Source organism: Taurulus bubalis, assembly GCF_910589615.1.
Source record: "Taurulus bubalis genome assembly, chromosome: 6".
In the NCBI taxonomy this organism is placed as follows: domain Eukaryota; kingdom Metazoa; phylum Chordata; class Actinopteri; order Perciformes; family Cottidae; genus Taurulus; species Taurulus bubalis.
Genome location: NC_136594.1, coordinates 28285453 through 28306930, shown reverse-complemented (window position 1 = coordinate 28306930; position 21478 = coordinate 28285453). Strand labels below are relative to the sequence as shown.

The window sequence follows — 21478 nt, the reverse complement described above, 5'->3', positions numbered from 1 at the left end:
AAATAATGTTGAGTGTGAAAGTTCCATAAAGTTCTTCTTCTTCAGTTTAAATGGCGGATCGCAACCAACTTGAGTAGGTGCATACCGCCACCTCCTGTACAGAGTGTGTAGATGGTGTCATCTTCCCCTATCCTATCTATACTTTTGCATATAGTGTCACATAGCATTACAATGACTATTTCCATGATCTTATCTTCTACTTTATTTAATTACATAACCGATTGATCATGACATTAATTTACTACTGAGTCGAGGCTGGGTGGAAGAGTCCTTTTGGTGGTAGTTGGGCGGGAACTGACCCGTTCGGACTCCTGCCAGGAATAGAAGTACCGTCTCCAAACTCCGTACGTCACAGAAAACAGAATCCTTCCACCTTACTGGCAGGAGGGAATATGAGAGCCTCCGTCAGCCACTTCCTGCCCACGTTCGGTATCCTGAGCCGTGAGCAGACAGTCCTCCCTTGCTCGTGCTGGACGATGCCCTCAGCTGAGGGTCAGGCACTGTCCAAAGCAGAAGTCCCACTCAATGCTTTGACAGTCAGCTGGAAGATAAAGACTCATTCTCCCCTCTCATCCTCCTCGGCTCCTACAGTTGTTCAAATGACATCATTCTTCATCCCGGTTTAACACACACTTTTGACAAAATACACACTCTTTGTTAAAATAAGAGGAACTTGAGGTTTCCACCCGTTCAGTACTTTCAGTCCGCAGAATTAAATAAAAGTATGAAATACAAAGGTTGCTAAGGTTTGTCCTTTATAAAAGCAACGAGTATTTGGTAAAGTTAAGGATTTCAGCTGAAAGGCCGATACTCCTTCATGCACAGACGAGGACAAAGCGTCCCTGCAGTGTATAAACAATTGATAGTCTGGATTAGCCAGATTCACTAGCCACAACAACCCCTTTCCCAAAACACAGTCAGTGGGCTAATTTCACAGTGCACCTGCATGTCCAGACCGGAGAGAAACCACACCGCCGTGACCAATGTGGGAAAGGTTTCAGTCTGCTGGAAGGCAACACCTGTGTGTCCACACTGGTGAGAAGCCATACTAGTGTGACCAGTGTAAAACATGATTTGCGTGGTCTCTGTCCTTAGACATCGCTGCATTGAAATAGATGGTTAGAGCTCAGACTGTTTAGGAAATTAAGAAGTTTCCACATTTACCATTTAAAGTGAGTTTCTAAGTACATTGCTACTGTTACAAATAACAAAAGAATATAAGCAGATAATATTCACAATAATAATAAGGTTGGTGCTATATCAGTTTGACATTGTCCTTTTAGGAAGAATTGTAATCTTTCAGTAATAAATCATAGCGAAAACAGATTACAGATTAAACTAAAGTGTATTATTCCCAAATTGTAAAGTTGTTTCCTGATTAACCATCTTGTTAATAAACAAAAGGGCGACAAACCCCATCTTTATTTATGAGAAAGATTTCTCTTTGCGTGATCTGTTATTTCCCCCATTAACTTTCATTATGCAGTGAAGTCAGAGAGAGAAGGAGCGCCTCGCTGTCTGTCAGCAAGAAACACTTTTTACATAATATCCTTTCCATTCAGTCGCGTAAGGGAAATAATTCCTGAGCGTCGGGTTTTATATATACACTTCAGAAATGTACTTGGTGCCAGGAATTGTCAGTAGCTTTCCCGAGTCAGTTTGGTTGGTGTCCATGTGTTTTGCTTTCACAAAATGTTAAATAATGTGAAAATCTCCTTCAATAAAATACCCTACTATGAATATTACTGTATACAGTAGTGCATGTATGGATGTACCCAAATAGGAATATGTATATTTGCATATGAACATATATTATACTTTGACAGCTTGGTGAGCATTTTTGTTTTTGGCGATAAGATAAAATAATACTTTAATAATTATAACTAATACTTATTAGTCCCACAGCAGGATTAGAGCATAGTATAAACAAAAGCAAGGCACATAGGGATAAAAACAAGATTAAAACATAATAAATACATAATCACAGTAAAGATTAAAATTAAAAAATTAAATAGTATGTAATCCGACTGAATGGTTGTTAATATTACTTAGTGGATTGAACAGTATTGCACAATGTATACATTTGATTTATATTGCACAATGAATGAGGTATGAATTGTCTTATGGCTTCAAGCAGATCGCCTGCATTTGATTTTAAGTTTGAAACCGAACTCAATTGCACGACCCAGACCGCAAGATGACGAACTGGGTTTACTGGTATGTAGAGCTGGGCAGAGGTAGAGTCATCAGGGGCGGGGCAATCGCAGTGGTGGGAAAACACACAAAGACAGGAAGTGACGTCTCTGAAACAAGCGGAGAGGTATGTAATACAAAATAAAACAGGAAATACTGAAATGATAAAAATGAAGAAACTTCAATAGGGAACAAGACGGGATATAACAAACAAAGTGCTGCACTGAAACAAAGAGGGAAGACTGCACTCTACTGAGTGCGCCTTACTAGTTTCAAATATGCGTTTTCTTATATCACAGCTCGTGTTGCAATCAAAATAAACTTAGCCTAATGAAAATACCAGCTCAGGGAAATGTACGGCCTAACACTTATTGGAACAGCCCTGCTGTCACAGAAGGAAGGAAAGGGAGCTTTCCTCCATTAGAGCACTTCTGGGGCTAAACGTGTGGAGAGGGGCTGCACTCTTTTTGGAGTTACCCAGTGTGAGAGGCACCAGGCAGGGGTGAGGATACTCACACGCCTCGGCTGAGCACTGCTGGTTTGGACTTTCCATCGTGGGCAACAAGAGGGTCACCTTGTTTCTGCCTATGCACCAAACAGCACCTCAAAGAACCCATGGGGCCTCTGGGTGACGCCATCTGGGACTTCAAGGCTCACGTGGGCAATGATGGAGAAAAAGGCACGCCTGCTCTGAACCCGTGCTCACGTTGTCTGTGTTGAATAGGTCGCAACTCTGTCTGATCTCTTTCACCAGATGACAACAGTCGCAGTGCCGTATCAAATGCGTGCGCGTTCACGTCGTTCCGCAGCGCACGTTCAAGTGGACGACGTCCCTTCTGCGTCATTTGCGCGCCGCTCGCTCCCGATGCACTTCTTTTCCCGAAAGCCCAAAGATAGATGTTCCGATTTCAAGTGAGTATACCCCAAGACAAATGTGCCCTTTTCCTGAAGATCATTGTAGATGTGCTAGAGAGAACTGGTAGTGATGATGGACTGCGCGGGATGTAGAGAGCAATGTTGTCTTTTGTTTATGCGCCTGTAATGCAATGCGGTCGGTGGCCTGTGAAGCAGCCCGCTAGCCTGGTGACATGAGCCAGGAGGAAGGTGAGCGCTACCTCCCAATGGAGACATGGATTCGCTTATTGTTGAATAAATGGATGCCCTGTGTGAAAGGCACATGTGTGATGGTTCTAAGCGGTGTCTAAACGGTCTTATATTGGGTAGTTATCGTGCAGCGGTGCCAGTTTTCCATCGACGTGGTCCTGCGTGATATAACATCAGCATTAGCATTGCGGCTAACTAGTTATTCAGCTAACGACACAGCAGAAGGTCCTGGAGACTTTAAATGAGTAAAGAGGAGCTACTAGCTTGTACAGTTAACGTGTCTCTAGTCTTATGTGTTCAGTGTGAAATCATTCTCTGCTACTGCTGACTTGGCCAGCTAATGAAACGGTTATTAGCATACCTGGAAACCACGTAGATGTATTTACAGTCACGGCTAACAGCGTTTAACTCACTGCTGTGCTTTGACTGTAAAGTCATTCTGATTCTCACGCGACTCAATGTTCACTTTGTAAAATATATTTAGCACGATATTTGTTTTCCATAAGTGTAATGCTACTTAACATGTTTTAATCTAACACGTTATCTCTAAGGCTAGTTCGATGTTTTGGCTCATGGTCACCAGCTGGGACTGCTATCAAATCACCACTCTTATTACTGTGCAAATACTGTGAATGGTTATGTCTGCTATTTAAGTCAAAATGTTCAAACACTTTTATAGTGTAATGTTGCCCTGGGAGCCTGTGTTCATTTACAAGATTCAAGATATTGTTATTGTCATATGCACAGATAACAGGCCGTTACAGAGGCCATCTGACAAATATGGCATATTAGCCAGTATACATAATTCAATTTAGTTTATTTTGTATAGCCCAAAATCACAAATTACAAATTTCCCTCAGAGCGCTTTACAATCTGTACACATACGACATCCCTGTCCCGGGACCTCACATCTGATCAGGAAAAACTCCCCCAAAAATAGAGGAACCCTTCAGGAGAGCAACAGAGGAGAATCCCTCTCCCCAGATGGACAGAAGCAATAGATGTCATGTGACCAAAAGGAACAACGTAACAGAGTTTACAGCACATTACATGAATATGACAGAAATTAATCATATAATGAGTGGTAGGACCATGGACCATGATCCAGATAACCACGATCCATGTAGCAGAAAGAGGTAGAGAGGGGGGGCATCAGGAGGGCCGCCATGGCAGGAGGCAGGACCAGCTCCAGCTCCAGCCTGCCACGATCCATGGAAACTTGAGGCGAGGAAGCACAGAGGCTTCCAGGAAGGAGTAGAGCTAGTAATGTGCTTTGAAGAGTCAGAGAGAGAGAGAATCAGAGAGAGAGAGAGTCAGAGAGAGAGAGAGAGAGTCAGAGAGAGAGTCAGAGAGAGAGTCAGAGAGAGAGAGAGTCAGAGAGAGAGAGAGTCAGAGAGAGAGAGAGTCAGAGAGAGTCAGAGAGAGTCAGAGAGAGAGAGAGAGACTTAGTGTATCCTAAAATGTTTTTTGGCTTAAATCAAAAATGTTTGCTTTTATAACATGTCCAAATGTCTTAAAATTAAATTGGTTTAAGATTGAACACCAGATTTGGCCGGCAAAACTAGAAATTGAGCCAACTCTAATCTTCCTCCTCCTATCTTCTCTTGTCATTTTCTTCCCACAACCTTGACCACATCATCATGCCCCACCTTCCTCTTCCTCTGTCCCTTCATCGGTCTTCCCTGCTGTCTTTGCAGTCCCTGGATGAAGACTGTACGTTGGAGGAAGAAGACGAGGGACTGGTAGGGGAAGATGAAATCGATCAGTTCAACGATGACACGTTCGGAGCTGGAGCCATCGGTGAGTTCTGCAGACAATTTGAATGCGTTTGCATTAAATCACGATACTTCAGGGAGTGCAAAATAATCGCTCTTATACACATTCATAAGTATTCACTTTCAGTGAAGTTTAGTTTCAAGAAGGCGGTCTAACGAAAGTCACACTTATATTAGAAATGTATGCAAATTCATCGTGAACAGATTCTTTGTTCAATCTCAAAACATTTCAATCAACTTCAATAGACCAAATTGCTGTGCAGTTATACGACATAGAGAATATGGTATTTTTGCCTGGGGAAAAAAGTATCACAAGCACACCTCATGTTAGAATGTAAAGACGTTCACACCCGAAGCACAACAAGCCAACGGGTCAGTTACACCTATCACGATAAAGACAGTTTTGCAAAACCGATGTCGTGGAGATATGTATGTGTGACATAATAAATAAATATATATATATATATATATATCGCCATAGAACAAACAACCACTCAGTTTCCTCTCTTCTTCCAGATGACGACTGGCAGGAGGAACACAAACGCCTTGCTGGGCTGGAGAGGGGTGGCCTACGAGCGGGGTTGGGAGGACGAGGAACTGGAGGAGAATTTGATCTAGGCGGAGCTGAGGACTCACCCTCCACCCGTCTCCCTTCCTCAGCGGGACATCTCCCCCTTCCATCTTCCCTCCCTTCACTACAATTCTCTTTGTCTTCCTCTGGACTGCCTCCAGGTCAGTTTTCTAATTAGAGGAATATGGACTCGACTCAGGAATCCTCTTCAGTTGTCTTCAGATTTTTAGGTCTTGAGATCATCTGAAGTACTTAGTTTGATTTTTGAGAGTTTAAAATTGGCTTGGCAACAGGCCAAATTGATTGGATAACTGGCCACAGATTTGTTTCCTTGACTGATTGTTTAATATATATTGTTTAATATATCATATGTAGAGCAATAATATACATGGGATAAAAAAAAATATACCTGGTTGAAAAATCTGAACTAAAACTGTCTTTTCAGATGTTGAGGATCGAGGAGGAGGAGGTGACTTGGCTGAGTCCTTGGCGCGACTCATCCTGGAGGCTGACCCGGCCATCGCTGGGGTTGGAGCTGCTGAGAGGCCGGGGCCATCCCCCTCATCACGTTCCAGCCTGTCCGCTCTGCAGGGCTTGGACCAACCCAGAGTCCTGCCCCAATCCTCCTCCATCCCTCATCCCACTCAACCACACCAGCATCCCCTTCACCCCCAGCACCAGCTGTCTCCTGTGCCCTCTGTCTCAGGTGAGAATGAGCGCAATAGTTTTGTATTGGTGACTTCAGTTACCAATCAGATAGCCATCTTAAAGGTGTGATGTGTCAAATCTGGCCTGCAACATGAACTTTGAACAGTACCAACAGAATGTTACAGTTCTGTGTTGGCATTTTGCTAAAGAAGTCCATGTGTTACAGAGATAGTAGAAGTGGATGAAATGCTGCCCTCTATTTGTTTGGAGCATGTGGCCAAGTATTATACATTACACAAAATGTGCCAAATTTTATGTAGACGTCCAATCGGTGCTGATGGTAAATGTACACTGAAGAAATATAATCTCCAGTGCGTGCTGACAGACGGCTGATTTAGCAATTGTGGCTGTGCCGATATGTACCAGCATGCTTTTCGTGCGAGTATCTAGTTTGCTACATGACAAAGCAAAATGTATACAAAATACACGCTTAAAACATGTTCTTACACCTAAACGTATATCTTCTGAGTTCAAGTTTCTCAACTTTTACCTTGAGATTTGTCTGCATAGTGAGATAGAGACTGTAATCTATTGAATGTAAATGTGTAAGTGTCTTAGAATTGTTCTGTGTGTACCTGCCGAGAGAGATTAATGTTTTTTGTGAATGGTCCTTCTTTAATTAAGACTAATAAAAATAATAAGATCTGCTGTGTCCTGCTGTTCTCCTCCAGGCTTTCCTCCCGGCCCTCCTCTCTCGTCAATGCTCAGCTACCAACAGCAGCAGCACTTACTGCGCAGAGGGACTGCTCCTATGGCCCAGGTGAGCTTTTAACTCACTATCGGTACTATAGTCTACTATACAGATCGGTGTCTGTATACCAGTATTTTTTAAAGCCTGCCAGTTTGTAAATATGCAATCACCTCCATATTTATTAAACGTTGGATTATGCTGTGTGAGAAGAACCTTGCTTCAGTTGAGTGGTGCTTTAATTATAATGCTTTATAAATAAAGTATTATTATAAAGCTCCAAGATATTAATGAAGGATGGATTCATGGTTTATATTTCCACAATTTACTAATCCGCAGATTCTTGTCTGGATTTGAGTTAAAGCTGTGAACTATATTTCTATTTTGCAGTAACATTTATTTAAATGTTGTTTGTGTAAAATATTTTTGCTTGAAAAAATTATTTCTCATTATCTCTAGATGAACTCTCACAGTATTTGGGAGAACAGTATGGGTTTTGGGCCGGTCAGTGTCACCCCTGGACTTGTGACTCACATGGAGGTGAGGGACGCTCACTCTTCTACAAAACACTGAGCATGCATGTGTAGTACAGCATAACTAAAGCATGGATTCAGATGAACCTAATGGAACATGTAGCCTTTATTTTGCTTTAACATATCTCTAACGCAACACATTTTAAATGGGAATGGTAAGTAGATTGTACTTGAATAGCGCTTTTCTAGTCTTGTGACCACTCAAAGTGCTTCAACACTACATGTCATCATTCATCCATTCACACACTGATGGCAAGGGCTACCATGCAAAGTGCATATCCAAGGTGGGATCAACTGAAACGCCGGGTATTGCAGGAAAAAGGCTAAATGAATGCGGTCTTTACTATAATTTGAAAACAAATGTTGACCAATATTCGGCGGGCCGGATTAAAACACACAACGGGCCGTAGTTTGCCAGCCCCTGATCTAAATCCATAAACATGTAACTGTTTGATAATTATATGATGGCAGACCTTCGAACCTGTATGCATTTTACATAGCAGGCATCAAAGTGTGTTGGTAGAAGTTGTTACTTTAAGATAAAAAGAGGACAGTTTTGTGTGATACTCCTACGTACATGGTAAAAAGAATATTGCCGATTTAAATCAAGAGACATGAGATGATTACATTTGTTTGAGAACAGTGGTGGGTGGCCCCCAAAGCCCAATTAATTTAGCGAAAGAAGAAACAGTAGTGATGGCGAGATGAAGCTTCCTGAAGCATTGAAGCTTTCCATCCAATTGGTTCGCTCATGTCCCGACGCTTCACGGAGCTTCATTTGCTCTACTGCGCCACCAAGTGGACAATACATGTAAAACAGGCAGAGTGATCATAACGACACCATGGCTTTGGTGTGTGAAGCTTTAAATTGAATAAATTATGTTTGTGATGCCAATACATCGGTTATTAACTTATTAATATTGTGTCTATCTTTATAATATATTGGCGGGGTCAAAATCGAAACTCGAAACAAATAGGGAGAGGGTTGTGATGTGACTGTGGGTCAGTGGTTAGAATATCCGACTTTCAGTCAGAGGATCGGTGATTCGAGCCTCAGCTCCGTTAGTCCATGTTGATGTGTCCAATTTTTTTAAGTAAAAATAAGAACTTTTCCACTGTGCTGGGCTTTTTGAGACTATTTTGCCTGCTTTATAAAATACCCTTTCACAGGCACACATGAAGCTGGGTACAGAGAGGAAGGGGGGAATCCATTGAGTTTCGCTGCCCCTTATATTTCAAATTGCACGGCAAACCCACGAACCATTTTCTGAATCAGTCACGTGGTACGGCCGGCTCAGAGGCTTCCAACGTCACCACATACGTCATCGACACAAGCCTCGATACGCGCTTCACCAAAATCTACCTGGATTACTCGACACTCGCATCGGAGCCTCGACACATCACTAAGAAACAGTACAGTTTCAACAGGGCCTTCGTTCAACCTGGCTTTTGGTGCCCGGGGCCCTAATAAATGCACATAATACATTAAATCTCTTTTTCTGAATAGTGTTAATTAACATGGTGTACCGACTGTACACATGTTTTTCTCTCAATTGTGTATAGTAGGCTCAACGTGGAAAGAGCTCAACCAAGCGTTGATAGATATTTTTTTTTATTTAGTCCTTTTGTCCCCCTCAGGATAATCCTCTGATGTCCATAATCAAGGAGGTGGGCCTTCCAAATCGACCTCATCAGGGTAGGAATGATGAAGGACGAGATTTGTCGGAGAGGGTACCGCCTCCACGCTCGTCTTCCCCGGTGATTGGCTCTCCTCCGGTGAGAGCAGTGCCTATTGGGACCCCGCCCAAACAGCCAATGAGCCACGCTCTAAACCATCAGGTGAATAACAGACGTTGTTCTTATGCTACACTGTTTTACTGATGTTCTTCCTCCATCATTTCACTCTTTTAACAAGTTCCACATTTCATTTAGAATGAACACTAAAAGTCATGTCTCGAAAACCATTTTTATAGTTATTCACATCTTAGTGTGTCTGGCAGTCTCGTTAGTTGTAGTACTTTGCGTGCTGCGTCATGTTGTTTATACTTAACATGCAGTTGGCTTTGTCTCTGTTAACCCTGTCCTGTATAGATCCACCATCCCACGGCAGTTCATGTGAGAGCCCCGGTTCACCACCGATACCCTCCTCCTTTCCCTGAGCGCGTGTCACCCAACACCCTCCTCAATATAGCTGTGAGTGTTTTTTTCCTCTCCTCCATCCTTCCCTCGATTTGTCAGCTTTGTAGATTCAAATATTCTAGGGTTCCTTAAAGTGAAATGGCACAACACATCTCAATAAATCTGTTTCTGTGATTTCATCCATGAACCGCTTGAACATTGCGCCTGCAAACTAAGGATGCTAATTATGATTGTTTCCCCTGACCGATAGCCACGCCTCGTTAACCGATTTGCTCTTAATGTTAGGTCGGGAAATGAAGCTTTAAAAAAATGTGATATTAGTTGCTTTTTTAATGGAAGAGTAATTATGTGCCAAATGAGATCTTGGCTGGGACCAGTAACGTTCCAACCGTTGCCTGGTAACTGGTCACAGCCAATAATTATATAACCTCTGCTTAAAACAACTGTCATTTTTACACTGTGGTTTTGAAGGATTAAACAAATATGGCATGCTATGTTAATTTGTGAGCTTCAGGGTGCTGGTCCTATTCTGCTAAGCTAAGTTAGCCAGCTGCTGATGGCAGCTTCATATTTGTGGTACAGACATAAACGTGTTATTGATCTTCACATAAAACTCTTGGAAAGTAAACAAATAAGAATGGAAAAATGGATTAGACAAGAGAGACAAACCAACTTCAATTTTCATTATTCATGGGTATGTGAATGTGTGCTGTTTTGTCCAGAACTCGCCGCTGTGTCGCGGTCCGTTTCCTCCTGGAGTCGGTACGGTCCTGTCTCAGATTCAACGCGCCCAGCTGCTCAACTCTCAGGTTGGTATCATAGATAGTCTTTAGATTGCTGCATATACATCCTGGTTTCTTAATTAAGTGTTTCAACTTGGTCGTGGGTAATAACATTGGGATAAGAGAAATGGGGTTGATAAGGAAATCCAGAAAACTAAAATCATTGGACAAGAAAAGTCGAATTGGAGGCAATGCACAAAACACTAACAGCACTTAAAGAAGATGAAAGAGTAGGATGTTTTTTTTATTACAATACTAGGGGAAGACTACGCTGACACTGAGAATGTGAATGCTGTCCAGGCTGTACTTACAAATAATACTAATGTCAATCTTCTTCTCCGTGTTTCACAAGTTAGTGTGGTATTTCTTAAGCCCCGCTTTGCTCTAGAAACCAGAGAAGACACTTCACTTCCATCAAAATGTAAAATAGTCTCATTAGCTAGCTAGTAGGCTTGGGTTTGTTCAGACTAAGACAACATTATATAAAGCAGAAAGTGCTTCTCAGATTAATACTGACACACCATCTCCAATACTTCAATAGTTTCCCCCGAAATCACATGAGTCATTCTCTCACACTGTCTCTGTCTCTCTCCAGGTGGTTGGTTTTCCTCATGGTGGACCAGCGCCTCCTTTGTTACCGGGTGGTGGCGGTTTCAGGCCGTTCTTCGGGGGGCCCCCTCCTCCACTTGGTCACAGAATGGGACCTCCCCCTCATGGCCACCTCAACCACACACCACCTATCCGACACAACACCACCCACCTCCACCCCCAGCACCGCCGCATGCTCACCCAGCGCATGCAAAACCGAGGAGGGTAAGCAAATGTGTATGTTTGTGTTCACACAGTACATGTCAACAATGATGGTACTGCAGGGTTACACAGCACTGTTGACCTGGGTCGCTAACCAACCATCAACATTAGCCTAAACGCATCCCTGAGCAGGTTGCAGGTTAAGGTCACACTCGGAACAGAGATGGCAGCTGTTGCTTTTATGTTACATTCCAAAGGCCAGTGGGTCATCTTGTCTCTTTGTCTCCTTTTAGGGACCGTGGCAGGACGGGAGGGGACCGGCGAAGCAGGGACCCCTACAGCAACCTTATGACTCAGAAAGAGAAGGAATGGGTAACCAAGATCCAGATGATGCAGCTGCAAAGTACCGACCCTTATCTGGATGACTACTACTATCAGGTTGGTTTTTAGAGGCTGTAGTTACCCTGTTGTTTGCATTCATGTAGGGAGCTTAAAATATCCAACCTTTTTTAATTATACACCAGTGGCCAAAGGTTTTGAGTGACACAAGTATTAGTTTGCTGCTTGAGTGTTTTTAGCTCTTTTTTCCGACGTTACTATGGTGTACTGAAGTATTATTACAAGCAAGTGTCAAAGGCTTTTATTGACAATTCCCTTAAGTTTATGCAAAGAGTCAACAATATTTACAGTATTGACCCTTCTTTTTCAAGACCTCTGCAATTTGCCCTGGCATGCTGCCAATTAACTTCTGGGCCACATCTGGACTGATGGCAGCCCATTCTTGCATAATCAATGCTTGGGGTCAGAATTTGTGGGTTTTTGTTCTCAATGGCATTTCGGTTTGGGGGTTTTCCTGGCCATGGACCCAAAATGTCGGTGTTTTGTTCCCCGAGCCACTTAGTTATCACTTTTGCCTCACGGCAAGGTGCTCCATTATGCTGGAAAAGGCATTGTTCGTCACCACACTGATCCTGGATGCTCTCGGTTTTGGCATCCTTCTTTATTCATGGCTGTGTTCTTTGGCATAATTGTGAGTGAGCCCACTCCCTTGGTTGAGAAGCAACCCCACACATACATGAATGGTCTCAGGATGCTTTAATGTCGGCATGATACTGGACTGACGGGAGCGCGCGCTTGCTGGACTTTCTTGGGCGCCCTGAAGCCTTCTTCACAACAATAGAACCTCTTTCCTTGAAGTTCTTGATGATCCGATAAATGATTGATTTAGTTTCATGAGCAGCCTGTGAAACCCTTTTTGTGCAAAGCAATGATGACTGCACGTGTTTCCTTGCATGCAACCATGGTTAACAGAGGCAGAACAATGATTTCAAGCACTACCCTCCTTTTTAAAGATCCAGTCTGGTGTATAATTCAGGTACCAAAAGTATCAACATTTGAAATATATTTGGCCCCGAAAGAAGAATGAAATGATTATTATTTACTTTTTTAAATGATCATCATCGTACCACAAAGGTGCTTGCATTTGGGCTTTTACTGAGTGGTTAGATCAGCACGGGCATTTCAGTTAAGAAGACTTTCTGTTGTTTCTATTGTGATCATTATTTTAAACCTGCATCTTTTTAAATGTTACAAGCCCTCTACAAAAACAAGTTTAAAACATTGTGTGGATGCAAATCGTTTCGCATGAACACTGTTTTAAAGCTTAGATGGCTCAATATAGATCTAGTGTGAGGTGTGAGGATTTGATTTTCTGTTTTATTGTCATGGTACATTTTGGAACTGAAATGGTCAATTTCTAGTCTAAATGTTTAATCTATCATCATTGGGAGTTTAATCCATCCATCCATCCATCCATTATCAGCCGCTTATCCGGGGTCGGGTCGCGGTGGCAGCAGGTCCAGCAGGCCGACCCAGGCTTCCCTCTCACCCGCAACACTTTCCAGCTCATTCTGGGGGATCCCGAGGCGTTCCAAGGCCAGCCGGGAGATATAATCCCTCCAGCGTGTCCTCGGTCTTCCCCGGGGTCTCCTACCAGTTGGACGTGCCTGGAAAACCTCTAATGGGAGGCGTCCAGGAGGCATCCTGACTAGATGCTGAACCACCTCAGCTGACTCCTTTCGACACGACTCCTTTCCTTTCCCTCCTGATGTCCGAGCTCCTTACCCTATCTCTAAGGGTGAGCCCGGCCACCCTGCGGAGGAAGCTCATTTTGGCCGCTTGTATTCGAGATCTCGTTCTTTCGGTCACGACCCAGAGTTCGTGACCATAGGTGAGGGTTGGAACATAGACCGACCAGTAAATGGAGAGCTTCGCCTTCCGGCTCAGCTCCTCTTCACCAGGACGGACCGGTACAGCGCCTGTTTTATTGCTGCAGCCGCACCGATCCGTCTGTCGATCTCCCGCTCCACCTTACCCTCACTCGTGAACAAGACCCCGAGATACTTGAATTCCTTCGCTTGGGGTAGGCAGTTTGTCCCCACCTGGAGGGAGCAATCCACCGGTTTCCGGGAGTTTAATCAATAATGAAAATAGTCACACCATGGCGATGTATATATTTACTCGGGCAAGTCAAAGTTGGTTCAGGATCACTGAAACTTGTGATGCATGTGTTGCAGAACTACTATGAAAAGATGGAGAAACGTCAGGAACGAGAGCGGGACAGCAGCAAGAAGGAATACACCACCAAACTGATCACTCCACAGGTCGCCAAGGTTGAACACACTTACAGACCAGGTAAACGACAACAGAACACACCAGAGTACGTGATCACACGCATGATCCTGGAGACCTCTACTGAATGCTCATGTTTTTGCCAACAGTTCAGTTTGCAGGCTCGCTGGGTAAGCTGACTGTCTCCAGCGTCAACAACCCTCGCAAGATGATCGATGCTGTGGTGACGACCCGCACAGACGACGAGGTCTGTCTGCACGTTTCATTGTTTCTTTTCATGAACACAATGTTCTCTTTTTGTAAGACATCGATTCAAGAGCAATATTTTCTATAGTGTAGAACAAATTCAGTGTTCATTACTGAAGCAGCATCAGGAAATGTTCAGTTGTAGTCATAAACTTGTCTTTCAATGTGAGGCTGCTGAGTTTACATCAGCAGCACAGCGACTCTCTGTAGGCAGTTGGGGGAACAAATGCAAGTTTAAAAGGTTGTGGAAACTCCCTGCTGCACAAAACACTGATTGTTTGCCTCATGGACAAAAAAGCCAGACAGCTGCCCCAGGATTGGTTCTTGGTAGGGATGTTAAAGGTAAACCAGTTAACCACCTGAACATATATGCATGTCTGTCTATATAGGTCAATTTGCGGTCTTTACATTATTTTAAAATGGGTGTCAAAGAAAGCTTCAATGGAGCTGTCCAGGACGCTCCGTTCTGATCAGCCTTTATCGAGACCATGTCCAAACTACAACGTCTCCATTTTAAACGCATATCTTTTGCTTCGTTTACACGGAGTGTCCGCACTCGGCCGGAGTTTTAGAGCACCGGAAACAATACGCTTCTGTGGATGGCTAAGCTTCAAGACTCTGGGGTTACTCCTAGTAACTACTCCTAGTTTACGGGTGTAAACATGGCGTAGACACCCACCGTCGCTACTTGATTGGGACTTGGCAGTCACGCCCCTATCGCTTGACCCTGCCTTGATTATCGTTTGACTAAGAGTGGTTAATTCAACATAGACACCTCATTACAGGCGTTGCTGATCGTGTTGTTAAATTCATCATATTATACTTCTACTACTGCTGACATGCTGTTATGGGAGCGATTAGCGAGCAACTACAACGAAACTGAGGGAACGAGTGAGAGATGTGTGTTGACCACATTTATTGACCCATAATCCAGTAAACCTTGATATTTTTTTTTGTGTCTCTCTTTGGACCGATACCTACTCAAACAGCTTGATTGGTTATTAGTGACCATCTGTTGAATACTGTGTTCATAAACATTGTTTGCTAGAATGTTAGTTCCGTTTTAAGTTTTGAGCAATTTATTGCTGCTTTAAAACATGTTATACATAAATTGTAATTCCTGTTAATTTTGAAGATCTTTTTCCAAGATCCTGGTGTATGATTCATTATTTTAATCATAAGTAACAATACAATTGCATGTTTAAGTCCTGTCTGTCTACTTCCAGGAGAAAAGAGAGAAACAGGTTTGGAACAAGAGGCGACAAATTCTCTACACTGTGGAGAAGGTAGGATGTTGAGCTCATGGTCACAATTTAATTTTGTGATTAATCGTGACTAAAGAAAAAGGGAGAAAATAAACTTTTAGAGATCCCTGATCAAGTTTTTAGTTTGTCGCTGATAGTAATTGCCCATCATGGTGATGATCCCTTTGTTTGATTATACAGCTGATCTACAAAGATCAGGACTATTTTCTTTACTTTCATTTTTTTGCCACTCCCAAAAATCATTTCAATCGCTCTGAAGTCAATAAACCATCTAATTGACACCACTAATTAATACATGTTCTGGGGAATTTAAAGTCATCATATGTTTGAGTAGCCTTAAAATCATTATATTTTGGGGTTCATGTTGTTCCTCATCTTTATTGTCATTGCAAGACAAACCTAACGGCTGCTGCACTGGCAGTTATTTTGATTTTAGGACCGGGTTTATGCCGATTCCTCACTTGGGTAATCCTTAAATTAGTACAGTTCTATAATAACCTAAATATCCCCTAAATGCTGTTAGGAAACATGTTTCTGTAAAAATCCTAAATGTCATTCTACCTGAAATAAGATGGGACTTAGACTTACGGATGTTCTGTAACCATTTGTGTGACACTTGTCCTTTCTGTCCACCAGATGTACAGTATGCTGCTGGAGGTTCAAGACTTTGAGAAACGTTTTGTCCAGGCGCCCGAGGAGGACAGGGAGGCTCTTCTGGAGCGGCATAAAGCCAACACCATGCAGCTGTGCAACTCTCTCCGAGAGAAGGAGTGGGATGACAGGTTAGAGAGAGAGATCGATAACATTGATAAATAAGAATGCCTTAACTACATGAGCGTTCTTATTCAGTAAAAACGCATGTTAAAATAAATGATGTTTCTCTTTCTCTCGATAAGAGTGAGTGATGAGCAGTGTGTGATGATCATGTCAGTGAGGAAGGGCAAGCGGCTCATCTCCAGGCTCCTCCCTTTCCTCCCCTCGCCGCAGGCTGCCGCCATTGTCATGGCGATTTCCCGCAACCTTCCGGCCCTGGCCAAGAAGGACAAGCAGGACCAGGTAACTGCTGCAACATCATAGTCACACATGCAGACCGTTCCAGTGAAAACGCCAGGTCCTAACAGAGGCTCTTTGCTTATCTGTTGTCCTACATATATCTATTTATTCTCACTATGTAGGAGGACAGGATGTAATACATACATGTGTAATGCAGGTATTGTGATTTAAATTCTAATATATTACTCTAAATTTTACTCCAGACCTGTATTTGTTTTGTTCACTAGATACATTTTATCCCAAGCAAAATCAAACTTCCGATTAAATAAGGCAGGGCTTCTGTTGAGGTCCCGAGTCAGCTGACTTCAAATGGTCTTGAGTTTTTTTGTAGTTTGTTGTTAATTAGCTACAGCTGTGTGACATTTGTTACCAGGTTAAACTTTCACTTGTTAAGACCCTTTTTAATATTCAGATTATTATTAAAATCCTTTCAACATCTTGTGATTTGGAAATTACATGTTTTAAAATTATGATTTTTTTATATATAAAGGATTGATGGGTCATCTCGATTTGGATAGAAACATTAACTAATTTAATTACAGCATACAGCACTATATCGAAGTATTTAAAAATATAGGAACTGTTTTGATTCAGTGTTCATTATAGATTTTTCCTTCCCTCATGATTCGGTTTCATGTCGCAGGGTTTTTATTGACTTTTAATAGAAACCCTTTTAATGCTGCTCCTTCTCTCATGATCATTACAAAGTAACTAACGGCCTAAACAAAAGCCACTTTCAGTAAATGCATGCAGTTGAGACTTTCAGGTGAGCCATCTTAAAACTCCATGGGAAACTCTGTGCTGGTGTCACGTAATTATAAACGACATTGTGTTACAATCTGATGAAATGAAACGAATCAATTCAACCTGCACTGCAAGGTTTGATCTATTAAATGCCACTTAAAGACAGCAATGTTCCACAGTTAAGAAGTATTCAATGTTTGTCTTGAACTGCAGATTCTCATTCTATCACTAAAACATGTCTCCTACACAATGGAGTAAACTCTGACATGCTTCCTGCTTCCATCAGCTGCTTTCATCCTCGTCTCTGCTCTCCCGTTTAGGTGCTGTGCTGGTTAGTGGAGCCGGTTTCCGCAGTGATCCAGTCATTGTCGAGCTCCGCCCTTACAGACTTGCTCCAGGAGCTTCAGGGCAGTGAGGGCCAACTGGCTACAGTACTGCACAACAAGGTACACACACACACACACACACACACACACACACACACACACACACACACACACACACACACACACACACACACACACACACACACACACACACACACACACACACACACACACACACACACACACACACACACACACACACACACACACACACACACACACACACACACACACACACACACACACACACACACACACACACACACACACACACACACACACACACACACACACACACACACACAGCAAAATGATCTAAAACAACTCATTCATTAACTTCGGCGCAAAGATCAGAGAAAGTTGATCCTCTGGTCAAACTGGTTGGTAATGTTCTCGCTAACATTAAACCAACTGACTACTAGTTAACAGTGGAGCTACACGGCACTAGTTAAACAAACTGTGTGCCATTAGGAGACTACTGACCGCTTGCCTATTGTAAATGTATTCCTCCATATTGTTTCCCAGACACTATTAAACACAACTGGTGCACTGGGTGACATGTTCCTTCATTACCATTATTTTGTGTGAATTCCACATGCGGTGTATATACTCACTAATACGCCTTTTTTACTAATCAACCCAGCAATTACATTATTTACCATTTGAGTAGCAGTTGCTAAAAACCAAAGTGACCAGCTGTTATAGGAATTTCTTTTTTTTTTAAATAAAGAAAAATTGGTATTTGTTGACGGTAAGAAAAATGGAGAACAAGATTCGGCTTTGACTATAGCCGAAAGTCCGGAATTTCCAGTTGAAATTTCTACCTGATCCATTATTACAAAGTATCTGTCCATGGGAACACTTTAAGCTGCACACTCAAACAAGATGGAACTTTTTATAGAAGAGTGGCCAGAAAAAAAGCCAATAACTAAAGAATAAAATCAGAAAACATGTTTGTCACCCACAGGCCTTTTGGCAAACTCCCAACACCTTTTCTTCATGTGACGCTAAGTTGAATAAAGTCCATGTGTGAGCAATCTATGTGTGAAGGTAACTGGTAGCATTAGATCTTATTTAGGGGCGTCATAGTAAACGGAGTGAATAAATATGCACATTTTGTATTTCTAAAAAATAAAAGTGCTTTAAAACAATTTTTTGTATGTCTAAAACATAAAATTCAGATGCAACCTGTAATCAAAATGGATTTGTAATACAACAAAAGAGAAAAAAAACAGCACGGTGGGGTGAATACTGTAGATTTCATTCTCACCCCAACAGCATCATGGTCGCCCTCAAAGGGTCTGTCTTTGTATTTGATTATTGTTTATTCAATAAGTGTACAAAATATTCATTAATTTAAAAATATATGTAAGCACATTTCTCTATTATGATATACATCCATTTAATTTAGGGTGAAGAAACCCACATTACTCTATCAAACTTAAAACAGAAGAAAATAACAAAGACAAAGCTTTTTTGTCACAGTTGAGAAGGACATAACTCTGGTCTAACAAATAATTGTGAGCAAATAAGAACATGCATGTGGTCTGGGCCAGCGGTTCTCCTGGTCTGGGCCAGCGGTTCTCCTGGTCTGGGCCAGCGGTTCTCCTGGTCTGGGCCAGCGGTTCTCCTGGTCTGGCTGCTGACCCACCATCACCCCTGAATGACAAGCCGAGAATGAGCCTGAGATATTACAGCATAATTACAATATGCCAACAGAAAAAAAATAAACTAGTAGAAATAATCCCTTTTAAACCCAAAGTGCATCATAAGAACACAAGGTAATACAACACACATATTTTTTTTATAACTTCAGCCTTTAAACTGACTCAGCAGTGCTTTCATGCACAAACTTTATTTTTTAAGTCGGGAATGACGCAAACTATCAGAAGTCATGTAAACTCATGCAAGTAAAGCGTGTTGTGAACGCAGCATTGAGGAGTGTGAATAGATGGCACTCCGCTGCATTAAAAATCCCCTTCAAAATAAAAGCATAGGGCGACCCACTTTTTCGCGGGCCACATAAAATGAGTTTAACAGCAGCTGTAGATGACCAAGAGAGAAAATATCAACAAAACACCAAACATACACACACCGTTGTTTGTTTCCGTCTAGTTCGGTGTGACGCTGCTGTACCTGATCCTGAGTGAAGGAGAGAGGATGCAGAGCACGGATCCCAACTGTCAACTCATGGATGACAATCGATGGTAAGCTTTTGGCGCGTCAGTAATGTTGTCATACGGACTCATCCCAAAATGGTTCTGTTCCCTGAGACAAAACACTGCCATCAGTTATTAGTTGTTCCTTCATGTCTTCTTCTTCTTCTCTCTCTCTCTCTCGCTCTACTTCTTTGACACCACCCTTCCGTTCAGGACTGAGTTGGTGTTTTCAGTAACGAGGGAGTTGCTCAGTGTCCCCAACTCCTCCCTCTCTCCTCCCCTCTTCACGCCTCCCAACCTGCTCTCCCTCTTCTCGCGCTACGTGGATCGGCAGAGGCTGGAGCTGTTGCAGGACAAGCTACAGTGAGTTCATCAACGCACACAAAAGGTGGCATGTTGCTTCTTTGTGAGTTCGAGCATGCGCTTTATTTAATTTAGTTATTTACTGGTCACATACAGTTGACGTCAGAGCAACCAGCTCCTTGAATTAACGTGTTATTTCAATGTTGTGGCACATAGTAACACAATGTGCACACGTATGAATATGAAAATAAATACTAATAGTTTGTTCTTTTCACTCACAGGATCACTTCTTTGTCCAGTTAGAAGTTACAACCGATATCAACACAACCCCCTCCTCACAGACCTGCAGACCTTTCTTTGTGCGTGTGTGCGTGTGTGTGTGTGTGTGTGTGTGCGTGTGCGTGTGTGTGTGCGTGTGTGTGTGCGAGAGTGTGTGCGCATGTGCTCTTGAGATGAATCTCTTGTGGATTGAATTTTAATACCGCAGAATCTCTTGTCACTTGTTTTTCGTTGTCTTTAGTTTCTGGAGTGTCTGTGTGTGTCTGTGTGTGTTTGTGTGTGTGTGTGTGTGAATGAGTGGCAGTGCATGAGGGACAGACAGTAAGACAACTATAATAAAATCTGCATTTTTAAATATCTTGTTTACAATTATGCCTGTGATGAACCTTCAAATTAAAAAGTATTTCTATTTGTAGTGTTTCAGTCCAGTCTTACAGTATAGAACCAAATATTGTGATACATTAAGTGCTTCACTTCCAACATTGTCACACTCATAATGGACAGTTTATATATAAAAAAGAACCATCAGAACCAGAGATGTCGTTTCCCCCCAGCATTCTTCTGTCGTGTATTCAGTGCAAATCGCCTGCGTACAGTAGTTTAGTGAAAGAGTTGGGTTTTATGCTAGTAGCAGCTAATGTAGCCTCTGGCCTGAAGCAGAGATGAACAGCCGGCTACAGAGTGAGTTGGGCTCACTTCTTACAGACATGAAAATCCCTCACCTTTCGGCGAAATTCGCCGTTTTGAAACCAAAATAGGTAACCTACGTGAATGGTGTAGATCCGAAGAGTTTTTGTCTTGGGGAGGGGGGGGGGCGTCAACTGTCCGCCGTTTCTGAGATTGGAGTGGGACACAGAAAAAAACTGAGGTCGTGATCATCTTAGCAACAAAAGATCTTTGACGTCGCGAGTCTTGGCCAATCAGCGTTAAGATGTCTACAGCTTCATTTCCCTCCCACCAGTTTAATAATAGCAAACTAGTCAGCTTGCTAACACGTTAGCTAACGTTGTTGGAGAGACAGCGAGTGAGATTACTGGCAGCGCAGAGTCCGTGGCAGCGTGTGACGTCAGACAGGAGAGCGGCGAGTCAGCGGCGCTGCAGTTCTGCCTACAGACACCTCACTACATATAAGGAGAGGACAATGGAGATTTTATCCAACTTTTAGTTTA

General features: G+C 42.5%; 1 protein-coding gene across 1 annotated transcript; it reads left to right on the top strand.

The window, feature by feature from the left end:
• Positions 1 to 2808: 2808 nt before the first annotated feature.
• On the top strand, positions 2809 to 20791 carry patl1 (PAT1 homolog 1, processing body mRNA decay factor; the record flags this gene model as incomplete). The annotated part of the gene is made up of 20 exons (XM_079219270.1): positions 2809 to 2850; positions 4995 to 5097; positions 5589 to 5804; positions 6089 to 6349; positions 7023 to 7111; positions 7499 to 7579; positions 9211 to 9411; positions 9664 to 9765; positions 10434 to 10520; positions 11089 to 11306; positions 11537 to 11681; positions 13820 to 13937; positions 14024 to 14121; positions 15347 to 15406; positions 16022 to 16167; positions 16282 to 16441; positions 17503 to 17628; positions 19684 to 19775; positions 19941 to 20133; positions 20312 to 20791. The coding sequence occupies 19 exons, from the start codon at positions 2809 to 2811 to the stop codon at positions 20092 to 20094; spliced, it is 2499 nt and encodes an 832-aa protein (XP_079075396.1). The 3' UTR covers positions 20095 to 20133; positions 20312 to 20791.
• Positions 20792 to 21478: the final 687 nt, after the last annotated feature.